This window comes from Panthera leo, chromosome F3 (genome assembly GCF_018350215.1).
Source record: "Panthera leo isolate Ple1 chromosome F3, P.leo_Ple1_pat1.1, whole genome shotgun sequence".
Classification (NCBI taxonomy): Eukaryota; Metazoa; Chordata; class Mammalia; order Carnivora; family Felidae; genus Panthera; species Panthera leo.
In genome coordinates this window covers 45,245,297-45,265,038 of record NC_056696.1, presented here as the reverse complement: position 1 = coordinate 45,265,038, position 19,742 = coordinate 45,245,297, and the positions used below count along the sequence as shown (strand labels likewise).

General features: G+C 34.3%; 1 protein-coding gene and 1 long non-coding RNA gene across 5 annotated transcripts in view; one reads left to right on the top strand and one right to left on the bottom strand.

The window, feature by feature from the left end:
• KCNT2 (potassium sodium-activated channel subfamily T member 2) overlaps positions 1 to 19,742 on the bottom strand; it is a 359,890-nt gene that overhangs the window by 222,364 nt on the left and 117,784 nt on the right. For all 3 annotated transcript variants that reach the window (XM_042925448.1, XM_042925450.1, XM_042925449.1), the window contains exons 5-8: positions 19,075 to 19,134; positions 9,394 to 9,468; positions 7,780 to 7,863; positions 4,058 to 4,152 (exon numbers count right to left, since the gene is read on the bottom strand). In XM_042925448.1, the coding sequence (XP_042781382.1) occupies positions 4,058 to 4,152; positions 7,780 to 7,863; positions 9,394 to 9,468; positions 19,075 to 19,134 (314 nt within the window). The remainder of the gene's footprint in view (positions 1 to 4,057; positions 4,153 to 7,779; positions 7,864 to 9,393; positions 9,469 to 19,074; positions 19,135 to 19,742) is intronic.
• The window catches only part of LOC122211912, a 44,341-nt gene that overhangs the window by 4,845 nt on the left and 19,754 nt on the right, over positions 1 to 19,742 (top strand). Inside the window, exons 2-4 of one of the 2 annotated variants that reach the window (XR_006198899.1) lie at positions 3,371 to 3,540; positions 10,506 to 10,575; positions 14,820 to 14,909. This is a non-coding gene — a long non-coding RNA (uncharacterized LOC122211912). The remainder of the gene's footprint in view (positions 1 to 3,370; positions 3,541 to 10,505; positions 10,576 to 14,819; positions 14,910 to 19,742) is intronic. The other variant, XR_006198898.1, reaches the window with a different exon arrangement.

Below are 19,742 nucleotides of genomic sequence, written 5' to 3'. Positions count from 1 at the left end.
GAAATGCCAAATGCATTATAAATTAGAGTTCTTATCATTGGTTAGATTATGTTGATAATTAGGCTAAAGTCATGCGCTTAATTCCCGATGCACCAGTTTCCTCTGCTTTGTTACAGAGACACAGGCTGAATCACAATCCCCAGCTGTCTTGGAAGTGTGCGTTATTGATCAAGAGGGGTACACAGCAGACGTGGGGAAAGATTAGTCCAATTCCATTACAATGACAGGAAAAACAATTCTGAGCACATTCCCTACAGACAGTGGGTCAGCTGCTTAATTTTATTTCAGTTTGGCATGTGTCTCTTGTAGACAGATGCTTAATGATAGTTCTTTGTAATGTTAATAATGATGAAGAGAAGATACATTTTTAAAACTATACATATAGCAGCTTCCCCAAACAGGTAATTTTAAAGATTGTGAGATTCATGAACAACACAGCCAGTTCACCAACTATTAGCTGTTGAATCTTTAGGGGCTTAAATTTATGTATTAAAAATTGTGATTTTGGAAAAACACTGACAGTCTTGCTCTATGACATAATGTAACAGCAACTGATTAAGACTAATCTCACCAAAATGTAAAAAAAAAAACAAAAAACATTATATACATAGATAATATATATGTGTGTGTATACACACACACACACTCGTATTTGTAAAGTATAAAGTATTAAATGTACCCTGAAAGAGGGAGATGCTACCACTACTTTTAATTTAGTGAAGCTAACTAGAGGAAACAGATATTAGAAATATGTAGAAAGTACAGAAAGTCTGAATACATTATAATGGAGGAAAATATTCTCTCATATTTCCTAATAAATATATATTTTAGGCATCATGTTAAGTCTTATATTATTATTAATACGTTACGATGCTTATATATTTTAGAACAAATTAGTTTTTGTGCACTCACAAAATTCAATCATCGTATATAAAGAGGACATTTGAAGTAGAAAAAAAAAATGAAATTTTGGAGTGTTCACACCAAATGCCACATCCTCGGATAAACATTGTATGACATACCTAATTTGTCCTCATTTAAAAAAAGCACAACAAAAATCTTACAGGGTGATTAATATCACCCTCATTTAATAATGTGGCATATAAAGGGGCGCCTGGGTGGCTCAGTCAGTTGGGCGTCCAATTTCGGCTCAGGTCATGATCTCATGGTCTGTGAGTTGGAGACCCGCATAGGGCTCTGTGCCGACAGCTCAGAGCCTGGAGCCTGCTTCGGATTCTGTGTCTCCCTCTCTCTCTGCCCCTCCCCCGCTCATGCTCTGTCTCTCTCTGTCAAAAATAAATAAACGTTAAAAAATTTTTTTAAATAAATAATGTGGCATAAAAGGCTGGGTAAATTAAGTAAATTGCCCATGGGCTCCAAACAAACATAGCAGAGTTTTAAACAAAGGATGCACATATGGACTTGTATGACTTATCAGGGCCAGAGATGGCTTATTGTTCCACAGTATCCAGTTTTGCTTTTCCATGATAGCACAACAGTCAGCTGGTATACTGTTTCCCACCGTGACCAGATTTGTGGAGACTCCCTTTCATCTGTGTATGAATATATGACCAAATTCTTGCCTAAACTATGCATGCAATTTCCAAGTTGTTCCTTCTCTTCCTCCTTCCTACAGGCTGGAGTTAGAATATAGGCAAGACTAGAGTAGTCATCTTGAGCCATGAAATGGAAACCATGTTTTGGTAATGGTAGAAAACAAGTTACAAGAAAATTTAGTCTCCAGCAGTATTAAGCTAATGTAACCTTCTTAGAAAGACTACTTAAACATTTCTTTCTTTTTTTCTTTCTTTTGGGTGGGAGGGAGGGGCAGAGGGAGGGAGGGGGAGAGAGAGAGAGAGAGAGAGAGAGAGAGAGAGAGAGGGAAAGAGGGAAAGAGGGAAAGAGAGAGACACAGAGAGACAGAGAGACAGAATCTTAAACAGGCTCCACATAGACTCAGGGCTTGATCTCACAACTGTCAGATCACGACCTGAGCCAAAATCAAGAGCTAGATGCTGAACCAAATGAGCCACCCAGGCATCTGGACAGACTACTTAAACATTTCTATTTGCTTAAGTTGCTGAATCTTTGTGTATATTCATATTTTATAGTGTGTGTGGTGTAACTTTGTTACAACAGCTTGTGTGTTATAACTAATAGAACATTGTTTATATTTTTCTTGTACATAACTGCACTTTTGATGGTGAATTCATACAAGGTTTATTCTACCTTACTATGATGGTCATGATGTATGATGACATTTTGCTTGTACGGCTAGAGGAGGACACACAAAGAAACCAAACTTCAGTTTCCCCATTCTAGATTTTACAATTTAGAAACATGTTAATATAAATGTATGAACATACAAGTGATTAAAAACAATGACATTGCACATTGATAATGTACGTGTGATTAAAAACAATAGTACACAAGATCAACACCAACAAAAGCAACTCTAACTTCAAACAAAATAAAAAGTGAAACAAATGACTTAAATGAGAAATAAACTGCATAACAGCAATTTCATATACATCATGAAAACCCTCTATCTAGCACTGCTGCATTCCTTGGTGTGAGAAAGTGGCTAGGTGCTTCTTTTGAAAATAAAAACTACTCAAGAAATAGACATATAGGCAGAAAGTAAGAGCAAATAGAGAGCCCACTATGCATGATTCACTGTGATAAGGATGCTTCCAAAACAAAAGTACTGAACTGTTACCATATAAAAATAATTTATCCTTTTTTAGCATTAATATTTCAATTACTTCTTTACTCACTTTAACAGACTCTAATAATATTTTTTAAATCACTCTACTTTCTTCAATTTTTCAGCATTTGAAATATGAACATGTACATAAGTAAAAAAAAATCTAATTTGTCCTATTTTTCCTTAGGTAAAACAAACAAAACAAAAAAAACCCTCTTAAACTATTTATATGATGTCATTATCTTAAAATTAAGAATTTTTAGTGACTTTAGAGGGAAATCATTACTCTTAATATTTCATATTTATGCAGGTAGGTGTTTACGAGGTGAACAATAAAAACAATTTGTGAACAGTAAAAAAGGTTTAAATGATAAGAGAGCTTTGTGTCAAGTTTAGAGAGATAGTTTGTATCTACAGACATTAAGTCTCTTAAAATATGTTTATTTTTTAAGATATAAAGTATGCAATAAAACATTTTAAATCCAGTTAATAGAGATAGGCACTGCAAACTACTGACACAAAGTATTACTATGCCTATATATCTCAACCTATGTTTACCCACGTACACCTATAGCTCTATTTATATCTGATTCATTGTACTAGCACATGAAGGCATTCTTCTTATTTTGTACTTCCTAATTAGCTTTTTCTCTTTCTGAATAGGTCAAATCCAGGACAGAGCACCATTACACATAATATTTAAGACTCCTGTAACTGATATATTATTCTACCTCATTTTTTGATTTTCACATTTTTTCCCTCCACTTAAGGATCTACATGAGTCCATATGTGCAGCGCACCATTTCCCACTGGATTACTTTACAATCATCAAGGTGAGACTTTCCAGAAAAAGAAATACCTGTTTTCTATAACAAAGCAAAGAACCAGGTCTTGCATTGCACTGGCAGGACATCTGCCCTTGCTTTCTGCCTGACTGCGTACTGAAACATCACGGAGAGAAGGCACAGGCAGAGACAGTGATGGGTAATGACAGTTTTCTCAACAGTGTTTCTGCTTTGAAGATTGTAAGAAAGATAAGGGCACCTCCAAGTCAGCAGTTTGAAAGAAAATTTCTTGTTTGACAACTACGGCATGCAGTGCAAATTCTTGTGATTTGGTTGTTTACAGCATTTGGGAAAATGTCAAAGTTGCAGTAAATATCAATACCAAATGATAGACGTGCTTTCTTGGTTTTTCTGTAAGGCTGAAGGAGAGATTTCACTTTTAATTCTGTAGGTGATCCTTTATATTTGTAGGGAATATCTATTTTAGCCAACTCATTTCAAATGATATATAATATTTAAAAACTATAATTAAATGAAACAATAAAAATGATATGTATAATCTTACCAAGTGAAGATAAGGCATAGTAATGTAGATATTAAAATCAAAACTTGATTAAACATTGCAGACTGGGTACGCTGTATGGCTCTATGCAGATCATTCTAAAATAAAACCAAAAAAAAAGCATATTTTAATTTTGAAAATACTAAATATCCATGAGTTTCACTACATTTATTACTATGTATTATATTTTAGCTATCTTGTGCACACTTGATACATATACTTTAAATGGATATAGCAACATATCTTCATTTTTGCCTAGGTCTAAATGTAACTTACCTTAGCATTCATATGACAAACATAATACTATGGGGGACCACCAAAGCACCAAATTTCAGTTACTTGCCTTACCAACATCTACAGAGATGTTGCACTGACTCCCACAGCCCTCCATGATAAGCACGATCTCTTATGGAAAATTCTAACTTTAAAAGATCAGAAAACAATATATTCAATTTAGGGGAAAGCAGTAAGTAGGTCAAGCTACAATCACATCTCATTCTCTGAATCACAAAAAATAACATGAAATATGCCATGCAATCTATCATAAAAATCAAAGGCTAAATAGCCAATGAACAAAATTTTTTAAGTTTAACTTCATTAATATAAAGTTGAATTCAAGATATGCTTTTTAATCTTTCCATTTGAAAGACATTAAAGAATATATACCCAGTGTTGTTTAAGATACAAAATATGAGCACTCACATATGATACTGCCTATGTACTTTGTTATAAAATGTCTTGAAGGTGATTTAGTAACATAGGTCACAGCCCTGTCCTTTTTATTTCATACATTCATTCATTAATTTAGTGAGTATTTATTCAATCACATAATTTCTAAAAATTGACCACATGAAAATAATCAGAGATAAAAATCAATATTAACATATGTTCACCTTTATTACAAAATTATAATACTTATATGAAATAACAAATGTTCATTACTATTAAAGTAACTAAAATATGCAATACAAAATGATTAACTGATCAAAACTATGTAACAGATTTAGATGCAGCCATTAAAAACGATTTAAAAAGGGGGTGCCTGGGTGGCTCAGTTGGTGTCCAACCAAAGTGTCCAACTTCGGCTCAGGTCATGATCTCACCGTTTGTGAGTTCAAGCTACGCATTGGGCTCTGTACTGATAGCTCATTAGCCTGGAGCCTGCTTCAGATTCTGTGTCTCCTTCTCTCTCTGCCCCTCCCACCCTCATGCTCTCTCTCTCTCAAAACTTAATAAACATTAAAAAAGTTTTTTTAATGATTTGAAAAAAGTATTTAGTGATATAGGAAATTGGGCACTATAAAAACAAAATTCAAGGGGCGCCTGGGTGACTCAGTCAGTTAAGCATCCAACTTCAGCTCTGGTCATGATCTCACAGTTCGTGAGTTAGAGCCCTTCATCAGGCTCTATGCTAACAGCTCAGGAGCTGAGCCTGCTTTGGATTCTGTGTCTCCTTCTCTCTCTGTCCCTGCCCTGCTCATGCTCTGTCTCTGTCTCAAAAATAAACATTAAAAATTTTTTTTAATTCAAATTATAAAATTGAACATATAATTTCATATATGATAGGTATGCATGTTTTTCATAGAAAATATTAGGAGGATATAAAGTCTGATAGATTTATAGGTTTTCATAATTTACTTTATAGTTTTCTGTTCATCTCAAAAATTTTATAATAAACTTTTAACCATCTTAAAGTTGGTATTGCTTGAAATAAATCAATTCACCAATATAAAATCTCAACAAGACATTACTTTATCTTCTTCTACCACATATTTAACCAAAACTGTTATGAAAACAAAAAAAATAAGTTGGTTACAATTTTACCTCTCATTCCTTACTTTCTTTTTGACAGAGGGTTAATGAGCAGAAAAACTAAAAATGTAGCAGTGAAAGGAGAAGCAAAATATAGAAATACAGTGGAAAATGAATCCTAACTTAATATTACAAAGCACTACTTTTGCTCTCAATGATTGACTAATGATTCCTCCCGTGGTTAGGTTATTTTTTTTTCCACCAACTAATAACACAAATTAGTAAAATGAGATTTATTTTTTCATGGTGTATTTTTTTCATTAACAATTTGGGCAAAATATATTTAGTGAAAAAATGTTTTTTGGGTTTTTTTTTGGGGGGGGGGGACAGATAAGACAGCCCAATGTTTATTCAAACCACTTCACAGGCCACATTCCCCTACTGTTTGCTCATGTATTTTCATGAGACTCCAGTTGTTACTCAATGTTTGGAAACATTCATTTGGTTGAGAATACTTAAATGTTATTCCAAATATTCCTTTGGGCTAAAACTTCACGTTCATTTCTTTTTAAAAAAACATTTAAAATAAAACAAGTCTGCTTCAGAACAAATTTAATTTCAATGAAGCAAAATTAACAATATTGAGCCCTATGTTTGTGCCAGATACAATATTTTATACATATATACACACACACATATATATGTTTATACATATATGTAATTTTATTTAATTCTCATTGCAAGTCTGTAATGTAAGTACTTTTGTTCTGTTTTGAAGATGAAGAAAGTTAAATCATTAGCTATCATATCAGAGTGCTTGGCACATAGTAGACTCATATTAGCATTTATAGAATTGATGACTAAAGAGAAAATGTCTCACGGCTCACTTATATTGAAGCCTATAGTAAATACATTTTGCTCATAGTTATAAATCAGTCCCTCCACACAGGGTCAGCCTTCAGCAAAATCCAACCGTGGCACAACTCTTGAGTTCTGAATCTCTTACTTCTCCTTCTCTTTCTCCCTTCTAATATCCCACTCACAACCCAACCCAACAAAATCTAAAAGGATGACTTTAAATGAAGGGTTTCCAGCTTCAATACAGAACCTCACAAAATCTCACATATTTTTATGGAATGTGAGAAAACCTACAGCTAAGAACAGTCTGACATCTGGGGCTCCTGGGTGACTCAGACAGTTAAGCTTCTGACTCTTGATTTCTGCTCAGATTATGATCTCATGGTTCATGAGATTGAGCCCCTCATCAGGCTCTGTGCTATAGGGCAGAGCCTACTTGGGATTCTCTCTCTCCTTCTCTCTCTGGCCCTCCACTGCTCATCTTCTCTCTCTCTCTCAAAAAATAAATAAACATTAAAAAAAAAGAGCAGTTTGACATCACCTCCTAAATCCTTAAAACAAGGACTCCCATTATATATCAACAGATTGCCTAGGAAGGTTATTCCTCTTCACAAGATTGGTTAATTTGTTGTCCAAATAGCAGGTAGCTTTGGTTTGGTGATATTTAGAAAATCTGAATGATTTTTGTTTACCAGTTCAAAGGGCCTTACAAAGGCAGTGACTTGGCAATATGGGCATTTAAAAAGTTGTCATCCTGAATTAGGATACAAGCAAACTTAGGGTCTATTAGCTTCAATGTTAATACAACATATCACTTTCATTATTTGAAAGTATTTTACCAAAACTTTTCCATTTTCATAAACATTTAAATGAAACTATTACTAAAATACTAAATTAATTTAAAAGAAGTTTAAAAATAAGACATTTAGAAATTTAGTTATACCTGAATAAATCACAATAGTATGAGTTTCTACTATAGGGAGGAAGAGTGTGGAAGTACAAGACTAAGACTTCAAATCATCTTCTCTCTCTGTTTAGTCTGAGCATCAAAAGGATTTAAGAAATAATGGAGGGTTGAAAATAGTTTTGTATTTGCACTTCACTGTCATACTTACAATCATATTTTCCAAGGCATGTTTGGCAAGCCAACAGTTTAGAAAGACTGGGACAAACAGATTCCTTAAGGAGGGCCAGAAGATCTGAAAAACAAACCAGAGCTAAACTTTTATCTCAAAGCAAAAATCATAGCCAGCAAATTGAAAATAAATGTAAAACAGGAAAAAAGTGATTAAAGGACATATAATTTTTTAAATGTGACAAATACTTTAAACTCATGAATGAAATGTGAGGAGAAGATATGATCTTTGCATTTATCATCTAAGTCTTTCTTACTGAAAACTTCTTTGGGAATTATTGTAGAAGCAGAAAGGAAATAATAAGCTCCCACTGAATACCAGCTACAACTATGGTAATTCTACCATTAAATCTTTCAGTGTGACAGTTTACAACAGACATCTCCTCTCTCTTCCCTACCACTTGAGGGGGAAAGTAGGAGTAAGAAGAGAAGGTTTCCTTTTGCTCAACATTACCACTTACTCTCTTCAGATTCAAACATTTTAAGTGACATTGGGAACCATATTCAATTGGATTATAGTTAGGTAGCCTGTCATTTAATCTCATTCCGGTTGTTCCTCTAGATAAATCACTAAAAGTAAAATAATTATCAGAAGTAAGCAACTGCTTTAGATAATATTTTCTTACTTTCATAATTTTCCAAATAAAACTCAAATAAAGTGTTGCAAAGCATATTCCCAACAGACATTATCATAACTCTATGAAATGGAGATTGAAACCTAATTTTGCAATGGGAAAGTGCTGGTTACGTGTTTATGGGGCTGCAACTGAGCAGGATCTTCATAGAATTGGTACTCCACTGTATTTTGGTAAAGAAGCAAAAATTGCTAGCTGTCTGGCTATTGGCAACTTTCTTATTAACAAGAGAATTGAACATAGTAAAATAATTGTGTTTAAGCTAGAAATAAATATGTTCTCAGTATGAGAAACTTTTATAAATGTTTGATATCTTTTTTTTAATCTGAGTATAGTTGACCCACAATGTTACATGACTTTCAGGTGTACAACTTAGTGATTTGACAAGTTTATACATTAAGCTATGTTCACCATTAAGTATAGCTATCATCTGTCCTGTTGTATCACTATTGCAGTATCATTGATTGCATTTCTTATACTGTGCTTTTTATTCCCATGATTTATTTATTCTATAATTGGAAGCCTGTATCCCACTCCCCTTCAAGCAATTTGCCCAGACCACCCCCCAACCCTTGCCAGCAAGCATCAGTTCTCTATATTTACAGGTCTCATTCTGCTTTTTGTTAGTTTCTTTTTTTTTAAGTCCATAATACACACAAGAAGTGGAATGATTAATTTCTACTCTGTCTAGATAATACCCACACCTGTTTAAATGGCACATCTAGAGCATATATGTCTAAAAAGTGTTTTATTTTGCTATTGCACTAAATCTCATTAGTTTTCATTTAATTTCACAATCCAGTTATCCAACTGATTTTACTACTTAATTTTAATACCATGATTCTAACCAAAGCCCAAAATCATTTATTGGAACTAATATATTATATATTAGTATTTAGATTTAAAGACTTAAGTCCAATAACAAAATTATTTATTTTAAAGATGCTTTTAGGACTTACTGAGATAATGAAGGGAACTGCATTAATTATTTCCAAGATGAAGGGTATTCGTAAAATCTGTTCCCAGATGTTTCCCTTCCAAGAAAGAATAAATAAAAATGAAAGTCAATTATACTGAATCCCATTAAAGGGGAAAAAGACAGCACTCAGAATTTCTCTAGCAAGGATGCTTACATTAACAGAATACCAAATCATTTTATAAAGATATAGCAATAACTTTTAAAGAGTATTTTTCTAAGTGTAATTGCACTCTCTCAATTTTGTGGTAAGTTTAAGAAATAAAGCAAACATTTATAGTAATTCTTGAATATTGTACACAACACATTTTGATCATACACTATTTCATGGAAGAAAGGTTACTAGTAAAAATAAAACAAATATCAAAGAACCTACAGAATCAGTAAAAAGTGATTCAATCTTAATGTTTTTACTATGTGAATTATATTCACAAACTGTAAAGCATATTAAATAGTCTATAAACACATACACTTGTTAATGTTTATTGGTATTAACAATGGTTTTATATCGATAAAATGTAAAAAGAAGGGCTTTTTCAATCATCTAGATTCTAATCTCCCGACACACATAGTACAACGATATTAATAAAAATTGGCAACATAATTTGTGGGGCCTAGTGCACAATGAAAATTCAGGATCTCTTATTAACAGTCTATTAACAATTTCCAGAAGGTGACATAAGAGTATTAAAATAAGAGCAGGTCCTTCTAAATCTTTAACACTGTGCAAATGCACATATTAAACACCCATAAAGCTGACTCTGACATAAACAGGTTAATCACTGGCTCTTTCTTAAATGATGTCCGAATGAAAAACAACTCTGAATGCCCTAAAGCAGCTTATTCTTCTATAAAGAGATCTCCATATTAAAACGCAATTGGAAATCTGGGTTTCTGTAATTTTCAATTATTTTATAACACTGGCTTCAAGATGGGGAGTCTTTCTTAATTATCCTTGAAGTCCCAAAGGCTTAAAACATTAAAGTGATACAAAATACTTCTACATCACAAAGCAAGGTTCTAGGTTGGCTAATGTCCATGTACTCAAATATTAGGTACTAAGTTTTCCTGTATTTCGTTCATTACCATCTCCAGGCTACATAAAAAGCGGTAGAGGGAGCAGGTGGAAGAAATGGGAGCAATGAGAAGCCCTCCATACAGAGAGGTAAGTGGTGCTTTGGAGCTTCTCTCATTACTTCAAGCTAAGTGAGAAGGGCTCAAGAGAGCCACTTAAAGAGCCTGACTCACACATAGAAACTGTATTTGGCTAATGCCTAAAACATCTAAACATGAAGAGAAAACAGTACAACAAGAAAGAGGGCTGAAATGAGAGCAAGTCACAATTTTGCCAATTCTAAAACAAAGGTACTTGTTTTCTGGGAACAAGATATAGGCTCTAAAGAATAAAACGTATGGCCATTTTAAAGGAGTTTATACTCGGGAAGACTATACTTGCATGGGAAGCGAGACCTCAACAGATGGCGACCTGAGGCGTTTAGTCCAGCCAGAGGCACTGAGGCATCCAAGGCCTTCAGCCAAAGGCCTGAGGAAGACCACAAAAGCCCTACTTGTATCTGCCATGCAGGACAACCCAACATCAGACTACACTTGTGTCAGTCAGGCACCTGCATCCCAGAAGCTGACTTCACCCCACTCCCTATGCCTCCTCAGCCCTGGTGGGACCAGAATCAGCAGCCTCAAATAAGAGAGGAAGTGAAAACAGCAGACGGCCTCCACAATGATTCCCTGTCCCACACAGGTCTGAGCCAAGGACTAGATAAAGCCTTAACGTGGATGAGAATTTTAATGTTTATGTAAATTGGCCATAACTTCTAAAATACTAAAACGAATCTGCCTTGTGATTGAAGAGACTAGAAAAGCTCTGAGATCTGTCTGAGATATCATCTGATCAGCATGGATCAGGAGGATGTGAGGATTTCAAAAAGTATAGGAAAACTAGAGGCCTTTCTTACTTGCAATAAGTCAGACATATTTAATAAACCAGTTATAACTGATCTTAATTATGTCACGATTGTGTGTGTGTGTGTGTGTGTATGTGTGTGTGTGCGCGCGCGTAGGTTAATATCACCATTTCATTCATCAGTCTTTTACATGGCTCAGTTTCCAGAATGCTAAACATTTGGCTTATTCTGTCCTTGGTGTATTTTTACTACTGATTGTATACCTCTCTTTGGTGTTAATGATTGTTCACGGGGAAAGGGAATGATGTAATCAACAAAAGAAAGAGTCTGAAAATAGTTACCACTGGTGATATGGAAGGCTATGTCTATTAAGGCACAGCAGGATTATATCAGTTCTCATAGCTGTGAGACACTCTTTGGAAAAACTTGGTTCATAGTAAATAAAAAACCTTTTTCTTGTAAAAAGTCATTTCTTTTTTTAAATGTTCATTTATTTCTGAGAGAGAAAGAGAGAGACAGAGAGCATGCTCACGCATGAGTGGGGGGAGGGGCAGAGAGTGAGGGAGACAGAGGACTGCACCAACAGCACAGAGCTCAATGTGCGGCTCAAACTCAGGAACCACGAGATCATGACGTGAGCCGAAGTCAGACGCTTAACCGACTGAGCCACCCAGGTGCCCCAGCAAAAATCTTTTCTATCTCTGATGGTTTGCTTCATTTCCATTTGTAATACTTCAATTTTATTTTATGATTTTTTTCCTCAATTAAAAAAACTCTCATAACTGGTATCTGACTTAATTAATCTCCGATTTATCTTCTATATTAAGGGCAAAGTATTCATTCTAAAATGGCATTGCCAACATAGTAACAACCAAACTACTCCTTATATTATATGAAAGTTCATAATCTGGAACTTAAATCTGATTACTGGTCTGGTTCGAACCTACTATACTCCTATTTCCATCTTGAATTCAACCACAGATTCATCCACACTGAACTTTATACAATTCTCTGAACATGGCAGGATATTTCATAATTTTATAACTTTGCTCATACTTCTCCCTCTGCTTGGAATGCCGTACTCTCCATGCCTTTACCACTACTCTCCTGACAAGAGTTTGTAACATTTTATACAACTATTTGTTTCTATGCCTGTTAGGGCTCATGTTAATGAATAAATTATACTCCCAAATATTTTATAAATGTTCTTCCCCCTCTTGGTATATTGTGTTATTTTTTTTAATGTGTATTTACTTTTGAGAGAGAGGGAAAGAGATAGAGAGCTAGCACAGAGAGTGTGCACACTAGAGGATGGGGTGGGGACAGAGAGGGGGGGGACAGAGGATCCAAAGTGGGTTTTGCGCTGGCAGCAGAGAGCCCAACGTGGGCTCAAACTCACAAACCAGGAGATCATGACCTGAACTATAGTCAGACACTTAATTGAGTGAGCCTCCCAGGTGCCCCTGTGTTATATTTTCAACTTAAGTATTTGTATTTCTTTCTATTGGATACAAATGGAAATGCTTGAAAGGATTTTATTATTTGAAGACTACCTGAATATAGTTATACATTAGTTGTTTAACTTGTAACCACAGAGTTCCAATCGAAAATTTCTGCAGGAAAGTATTTTAAGAGTACTTGGCTACAAACCTATCTCAGGTAGTTTGGTCTGTTTCAAAGTCAACTTGTTTTCAATAATAAACCAATGACTTCCAAAGCTGTATCTCTAGCCCAGATCAATATTGTATCTCTGAGATTCTGTTTCATTTCCACTATTTAAGCCACTGCTTCATACAGAAGCCTCAATGGTACCTTGTGTGTAAAATGTCTAGAAGTAAAATTTATGATTTTTGCCCTGATTGGTTCCCCAGTAACACAAACCAAAAATCCTGGAGAAACTATTAACATCTTCCTTCCCCCAATCTACCTAAGTATAATTGGTCAATAAGATCTCCTGATTCATAAATAGATACTGAGTTTGCTTAGTTCTTATTCTAACTCATTCCCCCTCTTTGATCTGGTTGAGGCTCCTAGCTGGTCTCCTTCCCTTCATTCTTGTCCCATTCCGATTCACCTACCACATTACCTAGATTATTTTTCTAAAGGCACACCTAATGTGCCAATCCCCTGAAAATGAATAATCTTCCCTCCAAGGCTAATTTTCATGATCTAAAATTATACAGTGAGGCAATATACTCATTGCTAAAAATAATGCATGTCTTTTTATTGTATTTACTAGGTTTAATTCTAAGATCTCAGGTTTTCTCCTGAACTGAGAGATACATGAATAAATATCTCCCCTAAAATTAGCTAATGAAAAAACAATACAGAAAGTATTCCCAAGTTACACTGAGTGTTAGGGAACCTAACTATGGTTATAAAAATCCACATGATAAAAACAATTATTGTGAAAAAAATGTATCTATAGAATGACATTATGTAGAGAAGCATAAAATAAGATCCAAAATGTCCTTCAAAATTATGTTAAATACTTTTTCATTTAATCTTATTTTCACAAAGGAGGTAATAGGCATGTATTCTTCCAAAAAATAATTTATTTTATTTTATTTTTATTTTTTAAATTAGGCTCCATGGTCAATGTGGGGCTTGAACTCACGACCCTGAGATTAAAAGTTGTACACTCTACCAACTGAGCCAGCCAGGCACACCCGCCCTCAAAAGATAACTTCTTAAAAAAAAAAAAAATTTTTTTTTGGAATTTTTTAACATTTTTATTCATTTTTTGAGAGATAGAGAGAGACTGTGAGCAAGACAGAGACAGAGAGAAAGGGAGACACAGAATCCAAAGTAGGCTCCAGGCTCTGAGCTGTCAGCACAGGGCCCAATGCAGAGCTTGAACCCACGAACCGTGAAATCATGACCTACGCCAAAGTCTGCCACTTAACCAACTGAGCCACCCAGGCACCCTCCAAAAAAAAATGTCTTAGGTAGCTTTCTTTATCTGTTCTAAGTGTGTAAAACTGTGTTCCTTTTATTGAAAGAATTCAGTAAAATATACATAAACATTAATCCAACCATTCTACATTATTTGGTATGGACATCATTTTCCTTAATAAAAATGGAGGAAAATAGGTAATTTTCTAAAATTCATCAGGTTTTTATTTTTATCATAAAGGAAAATGGAAGTTTGTAACTATTTCTAAGTACCTCCAAAAAGCACTTAAAAAATTATAAGATGTATGGTAATTAAATCGTTAGCCCAGCATATACCAAGAGACTTTTTAAAAACACTTTCTTCTTCAATATTAACAATACCTATATTTAAAATACATAACTAAAAAGGCTGTTAACTTATCTTCCTTCGATGAAATTAAAATAGTGTAGTAATCCTATGGTAGCCTTATTTTGTATTTCTAAATGTAAACTGAACAATATTTAGATTTACCATTTCCATGGTATTGTAAGCAGAATCATCAGCATCTAAAAGTCCTTTCCTTTGTCCAACCCTTTGTTCCTGACCAAAAAGGAGCTCATCATGGTGTGACAATCTCAAACCATTGTTCTTCATCAAGTGATTATAGAAAAAAGAACTGTAGATTTAATACAAGCCTTCTAGGTATGTTGGATTTTTGTTTGCAGAATTTTGGAAATTATGCTGGAGTTTGTTTTCGTTTCCTTATGATTTAATGAATGTGTATGTATAAATAGAGTTCTATTTTGAAGGCAGTTGATAAAGACATAGAGGGTATTTATGGTAACAGAAGAATAAGAACTTTACTGCTGGGAGATCCTGGGGCTGTTCTGCCAAGTAGCTATAAACATGAATGGGATGATGTTTAAGCACAGACCTGCACTTCTGTAGGATAGAGGACAAAATAAGGTGATGTCAGGGACTTTTAAAATTATCCACTAACCTCAACATACACTTTGTTTTTAAAAAAACTGCAGTCTTGGGGCGCCTGGGTGGCTCAGTCGGTTAAGCGGCCGACTTCGGCTCAGGTCATGATCTCACGGTCCGTGAGTTGGAGCCCCGCATCGGGCTCTGGGCTGACAGCTCAGAGCCTGGAGCCTGTTTCAGATTCTGTGTCTCCCTCTCTCTGACCCTCCCCCGTTCATGCTCCGTCTCTCTCTGTCTCAAAAATAAATAAATGTTAAAAAAAAAAGAAAAGAAAAAGAAAAAACTGCAGTCTCCATAATACTTTAAACTATTTTAATTGTTAAGGATTAAGTCGTGTTTATTTTAGAATGCTTAATTTCAAGAATTATAAAGTGCTTACAGAATACTATATTAAGTTTATTTTTAAATACTATATGTGCACATTTATATTACCTATAAATATTCACATTATCTGCATATATAGAAGTAAAGAAATTTTAGAAAAATAAATATTGATTTGCTATTAATAGATATTTGAGAATGTAACATATCCCAGAACAATATTGGGAATATGTACACTTCTAAGGCAACATCTATTTCTGCCTACCTGTCTATAATTTTTCTTAAAAATCTAATTTGAGAGGAGGAACTCAATTGAGATTCTGCTATCCAAATTTGCCTTAGTTATAGGCCATAAACAGTTACCAATTATAGTTACCAAACAGTTAATTAACTCATTTCACATATTTTATCCAACAGCCTGTTGGTGGGGTAAAAAGAGTCCATGAGTTTGACTGAATTTATGAGAGGAAAAAGGAGGTAGTTAATAGAAACCTGTCCTTCCAATATCACGTAACTCCTTTTTATCCTTTGCTTCTTTGAAACACACAAAACTCAACTACCATCTACCTCTCCACCATCTAAGCCATTAGTGTTTATGAAGGTCAGAAGGGAAATATTATATATCATCTAGTTCTTATAATGCCACTAGGTCTCATAATGCTTTGCTCTCATCTTATAAATGGCAGGAATTAATTAATTACACATGTCAACATCATATGATTATAATGGAAAATTATCTTGAATCTGTTTGTGTTTTTTAAATGACTTTTTAGATTAGGGCTAAGAGTTTCATTAAGCACCAAAGTTAATTTCATGTTACCTTTTGGCTAGAATTTAGAGAAAATACATTCACAAATGTAGATTAATATTTTAGCCAGTTATATATCTGTACACACTCTAGAACCAGTGGAAGAGGTTTAATACATTTACCAAAAACACCCATGTGCCTAATTTTTCAGCATGTCATTTTTTGTATATTACATTCGACTTTCATCACGTACTTGAATAATAAGTAACTTCGGAGATACAATCTTGGATATTAATTCACTTGATTTGTATTTTGCTCTTCTAGGTATACAAAATCCAGATTTTTCAATCAGTATATGTTTCTAGAGCACCTATTTTGACAAAAAGATATATTTATAAGCCATTAAAAGATCTTCCTCAACATCTTAGTCTAAACAATTCATCATTGAGTGAGTAATTAGGTTATTTAAGGATGAGCGACTACCTACATGTAAGGTCTCTCAGGTTCCCTTCTCTAGCTTCAAAATATTTTTTCGTGCATCATTTTCCATTTTCTGTGCTCTCAGAAAAGAATGGAATGTATCCAAAGTGAATCAGTAGACCTCAGGTTCCTAATCCAGCTTATTCTTACTTTGCATGAAACTTGCTTTGTCTATCATTTTTTTCTGGTCCCCTCTACCTACTTTCTCTAAATGATACAGATTTTTTTCCGTCACTGGCAATCTTCTCTGCCTCATTTGACCACTTCTAGGGAGCTCCTACCCCAATCAACATTCTTCATTTAATGCTTTTTACTCTCAATTGTACAACCCTGAAATTTTTTCCTACAGGTGAATAGCAAATGATTTTCTAAACTGTAAATCCAATGACCTTTTCTCAAACTTCTTACTAAACTTGTAATTCCAATGCTTTCAGAGAACACTTTTCTTCCTTAGAATTTCTAACACCCAATTTTTTCTCACAAATACTAAATCAACCCATCTATATTTTTTGGAAAGCACACATTCTTTTTTTTTTTTTCTATACTTTCTAATTCACCAATCTCACCTCATCAGATATCAGCATTATTTTCTTCAGATGGAGTTAAGGATAATATTTTTTAATAAAGCCACAGGAAAAGGTGAGTTTGTAAAGGTATCTTGCTCAAAATTTAGGATTAAAAGTAGTCTAACAAATGTTATCTTTAAAATCCTATGTCTTAAAAAGTGAGAAAGCAGTTGATATGGTACATAAGAGTTCCCCCAAAACATAACCTTTAGTAGTACACTTGATGATACAGTACATGCAGAAAATGTGAACTGAAGGTTAGTGATGAGTATGACAGCCATTCTGAAGTCTTTCTGCCTTTCTTGTCTATGTCTCCGTCTTCCCTGATTATTCTGTTCTTCTTCCAGCAACCACGGTGTAAGCATCTCCATCAAATGAGCCTTAGCTTCTCCCTCATTATTATCCCATACTTAATAAACTCGTATGCTTCCTCCACTATCTCTGTGAAAATGACTTCCACATCTTAAATCTCTATGTTCCAGATTCTCATTTTTAGTTGAGAATGACTACCTATTTGTCCATGATCACCTCAAATTCATCATTTCCAAAACGATTGTCATTATTCCATCTATCTTGACCCCAATCTGATTTTTTTCTTGATGTAATTTTTCTTAGTTTTACTGCCATGTTCCCAGCCATTTGAGTTTAAAATATGTTAAAGCGGTATGTGACTTTATCTTTTCCTCCACTTTTTCAATCAAACAGATGATGATTTCTTTAGTTTCTACCTTTATATTTCATCTTATGTCACCTCTGTCTATTTCTTTCACCCAGCTAAAACCTCACTCCCAGTCTTCCTTTCTGCAATCGTGTCTTAATTGAGCACATGGCCTTAGTGCGATGTCTCTCTGAACTGTGCTGCACAGATGTTCCGAACTAATACTCCTAAAACTTAATTACAATTACAGAACTCTCATGCTCAACATCCTCCATCAAATTCCCATTATATGTTGCTATACAAGGCCCTCACAATATTGTGCCAAATTTTTCCAACCAATATTTTCCCAAATGTCCCAAAATTCTGCCCAAACTTATTTATTCTTCTTCCAATTTTATATGCACATTACTTCTTTTATGCCTTTGCTAATTCTATAAATCCTTAGTGTCTTGCCTTTTCATCTTTCCTTATTGGAATCACTGATTCAAGGACTCTGCTTAAATCAGTCAAGTATTTTCTTTTCATCCTATGATATGCCATCTCTCTATCCCCATAGGACTTTATTTGCACCTCACTGAAAGTACCTCGTATTCTGTTTTGTATTATTATTGTCTGTATAATTTTCTCCTATATATCCCCCTTTCTAGATGGAAACTCAATGAGAGAAGAACAATGCACAGGATAGAGCTCTTCACCAAATAAGTATTTGTTAAATTGTTTCAGCCAAACAAACCTTCACCAAAAATGAAGAGAAATCATTAAAATAATTCCTAACAGACATGTTTTTGCTCCCTCAATATTTTTTATACAGATGAGGAAAAGAGATTAGGAACAATTAAAAGCCAACCCATTCCATTTGCTTGCCTCATATGAGCATGTATATAATAGGTAATTAGCCCACAGGAATTAGTGAAATATTTTCAAGCCACCAAGGAAAACATTACTATATAACTACAGATTCTTATCACATACTACAGCAGCCCAAAATAATTACAGAGGCTTAAGGAGAACTTGCTTTATCCCCAGGGTACAAATTATAAATAAAGGAATACTGGGTAAATGCTAATAATGTGTTCTATCAAAAGAAAACTTCTAATTAAAATAACTTACCTTATAACTGAGATAACCAAGTAGTATTGTTTCAAATAGACTTATCAATGCCACTGAAACCTGGAAAAAAAAAGTACTTTAATGAGAAAATGCAACAGAATTAAACATATATATTTATGATTGTAGTACTTACCTTACAAATATTTGCATATATGCATATGTATCTGTATACACATATTTGTAGAATATCCAGATATAGATGTAAGGAGGTATTATGTGGCACTTTAACTTCCATAGACACGTGAGGTTGCAAACTATTCCCAGCACTACAAGCTTAGTGTTATAGTTTCTAATACTCCTGAATAAATACTTATTGTTTATCTCAAATATGAATGTGGAATTAGAAGAGTCAGGCTAGCTGGAGCTTGCATGATCTGTAAAGAATAGTTCTTTTGTGTATGTTCTTAATATGCACAATCACACACAACTGCCCCGCCACAACCACCACCCTCTCCCAACAAGACTTAGATCACCTCTAGGACATCTACCAAAAATATTCCTTTCAGAAAATAAAAAGAATATAAGCTTTGAGTTGAGTGATACATTCTATCCTATCACCCACCAAATGAAAGAGTAGCATCCTTGAACACTAAACAAAATACTCCCATGTGAACACTTCAAGGTACTTTCAGATTTTATTTAAATGAACTTTCTAACCAATTCTCCTT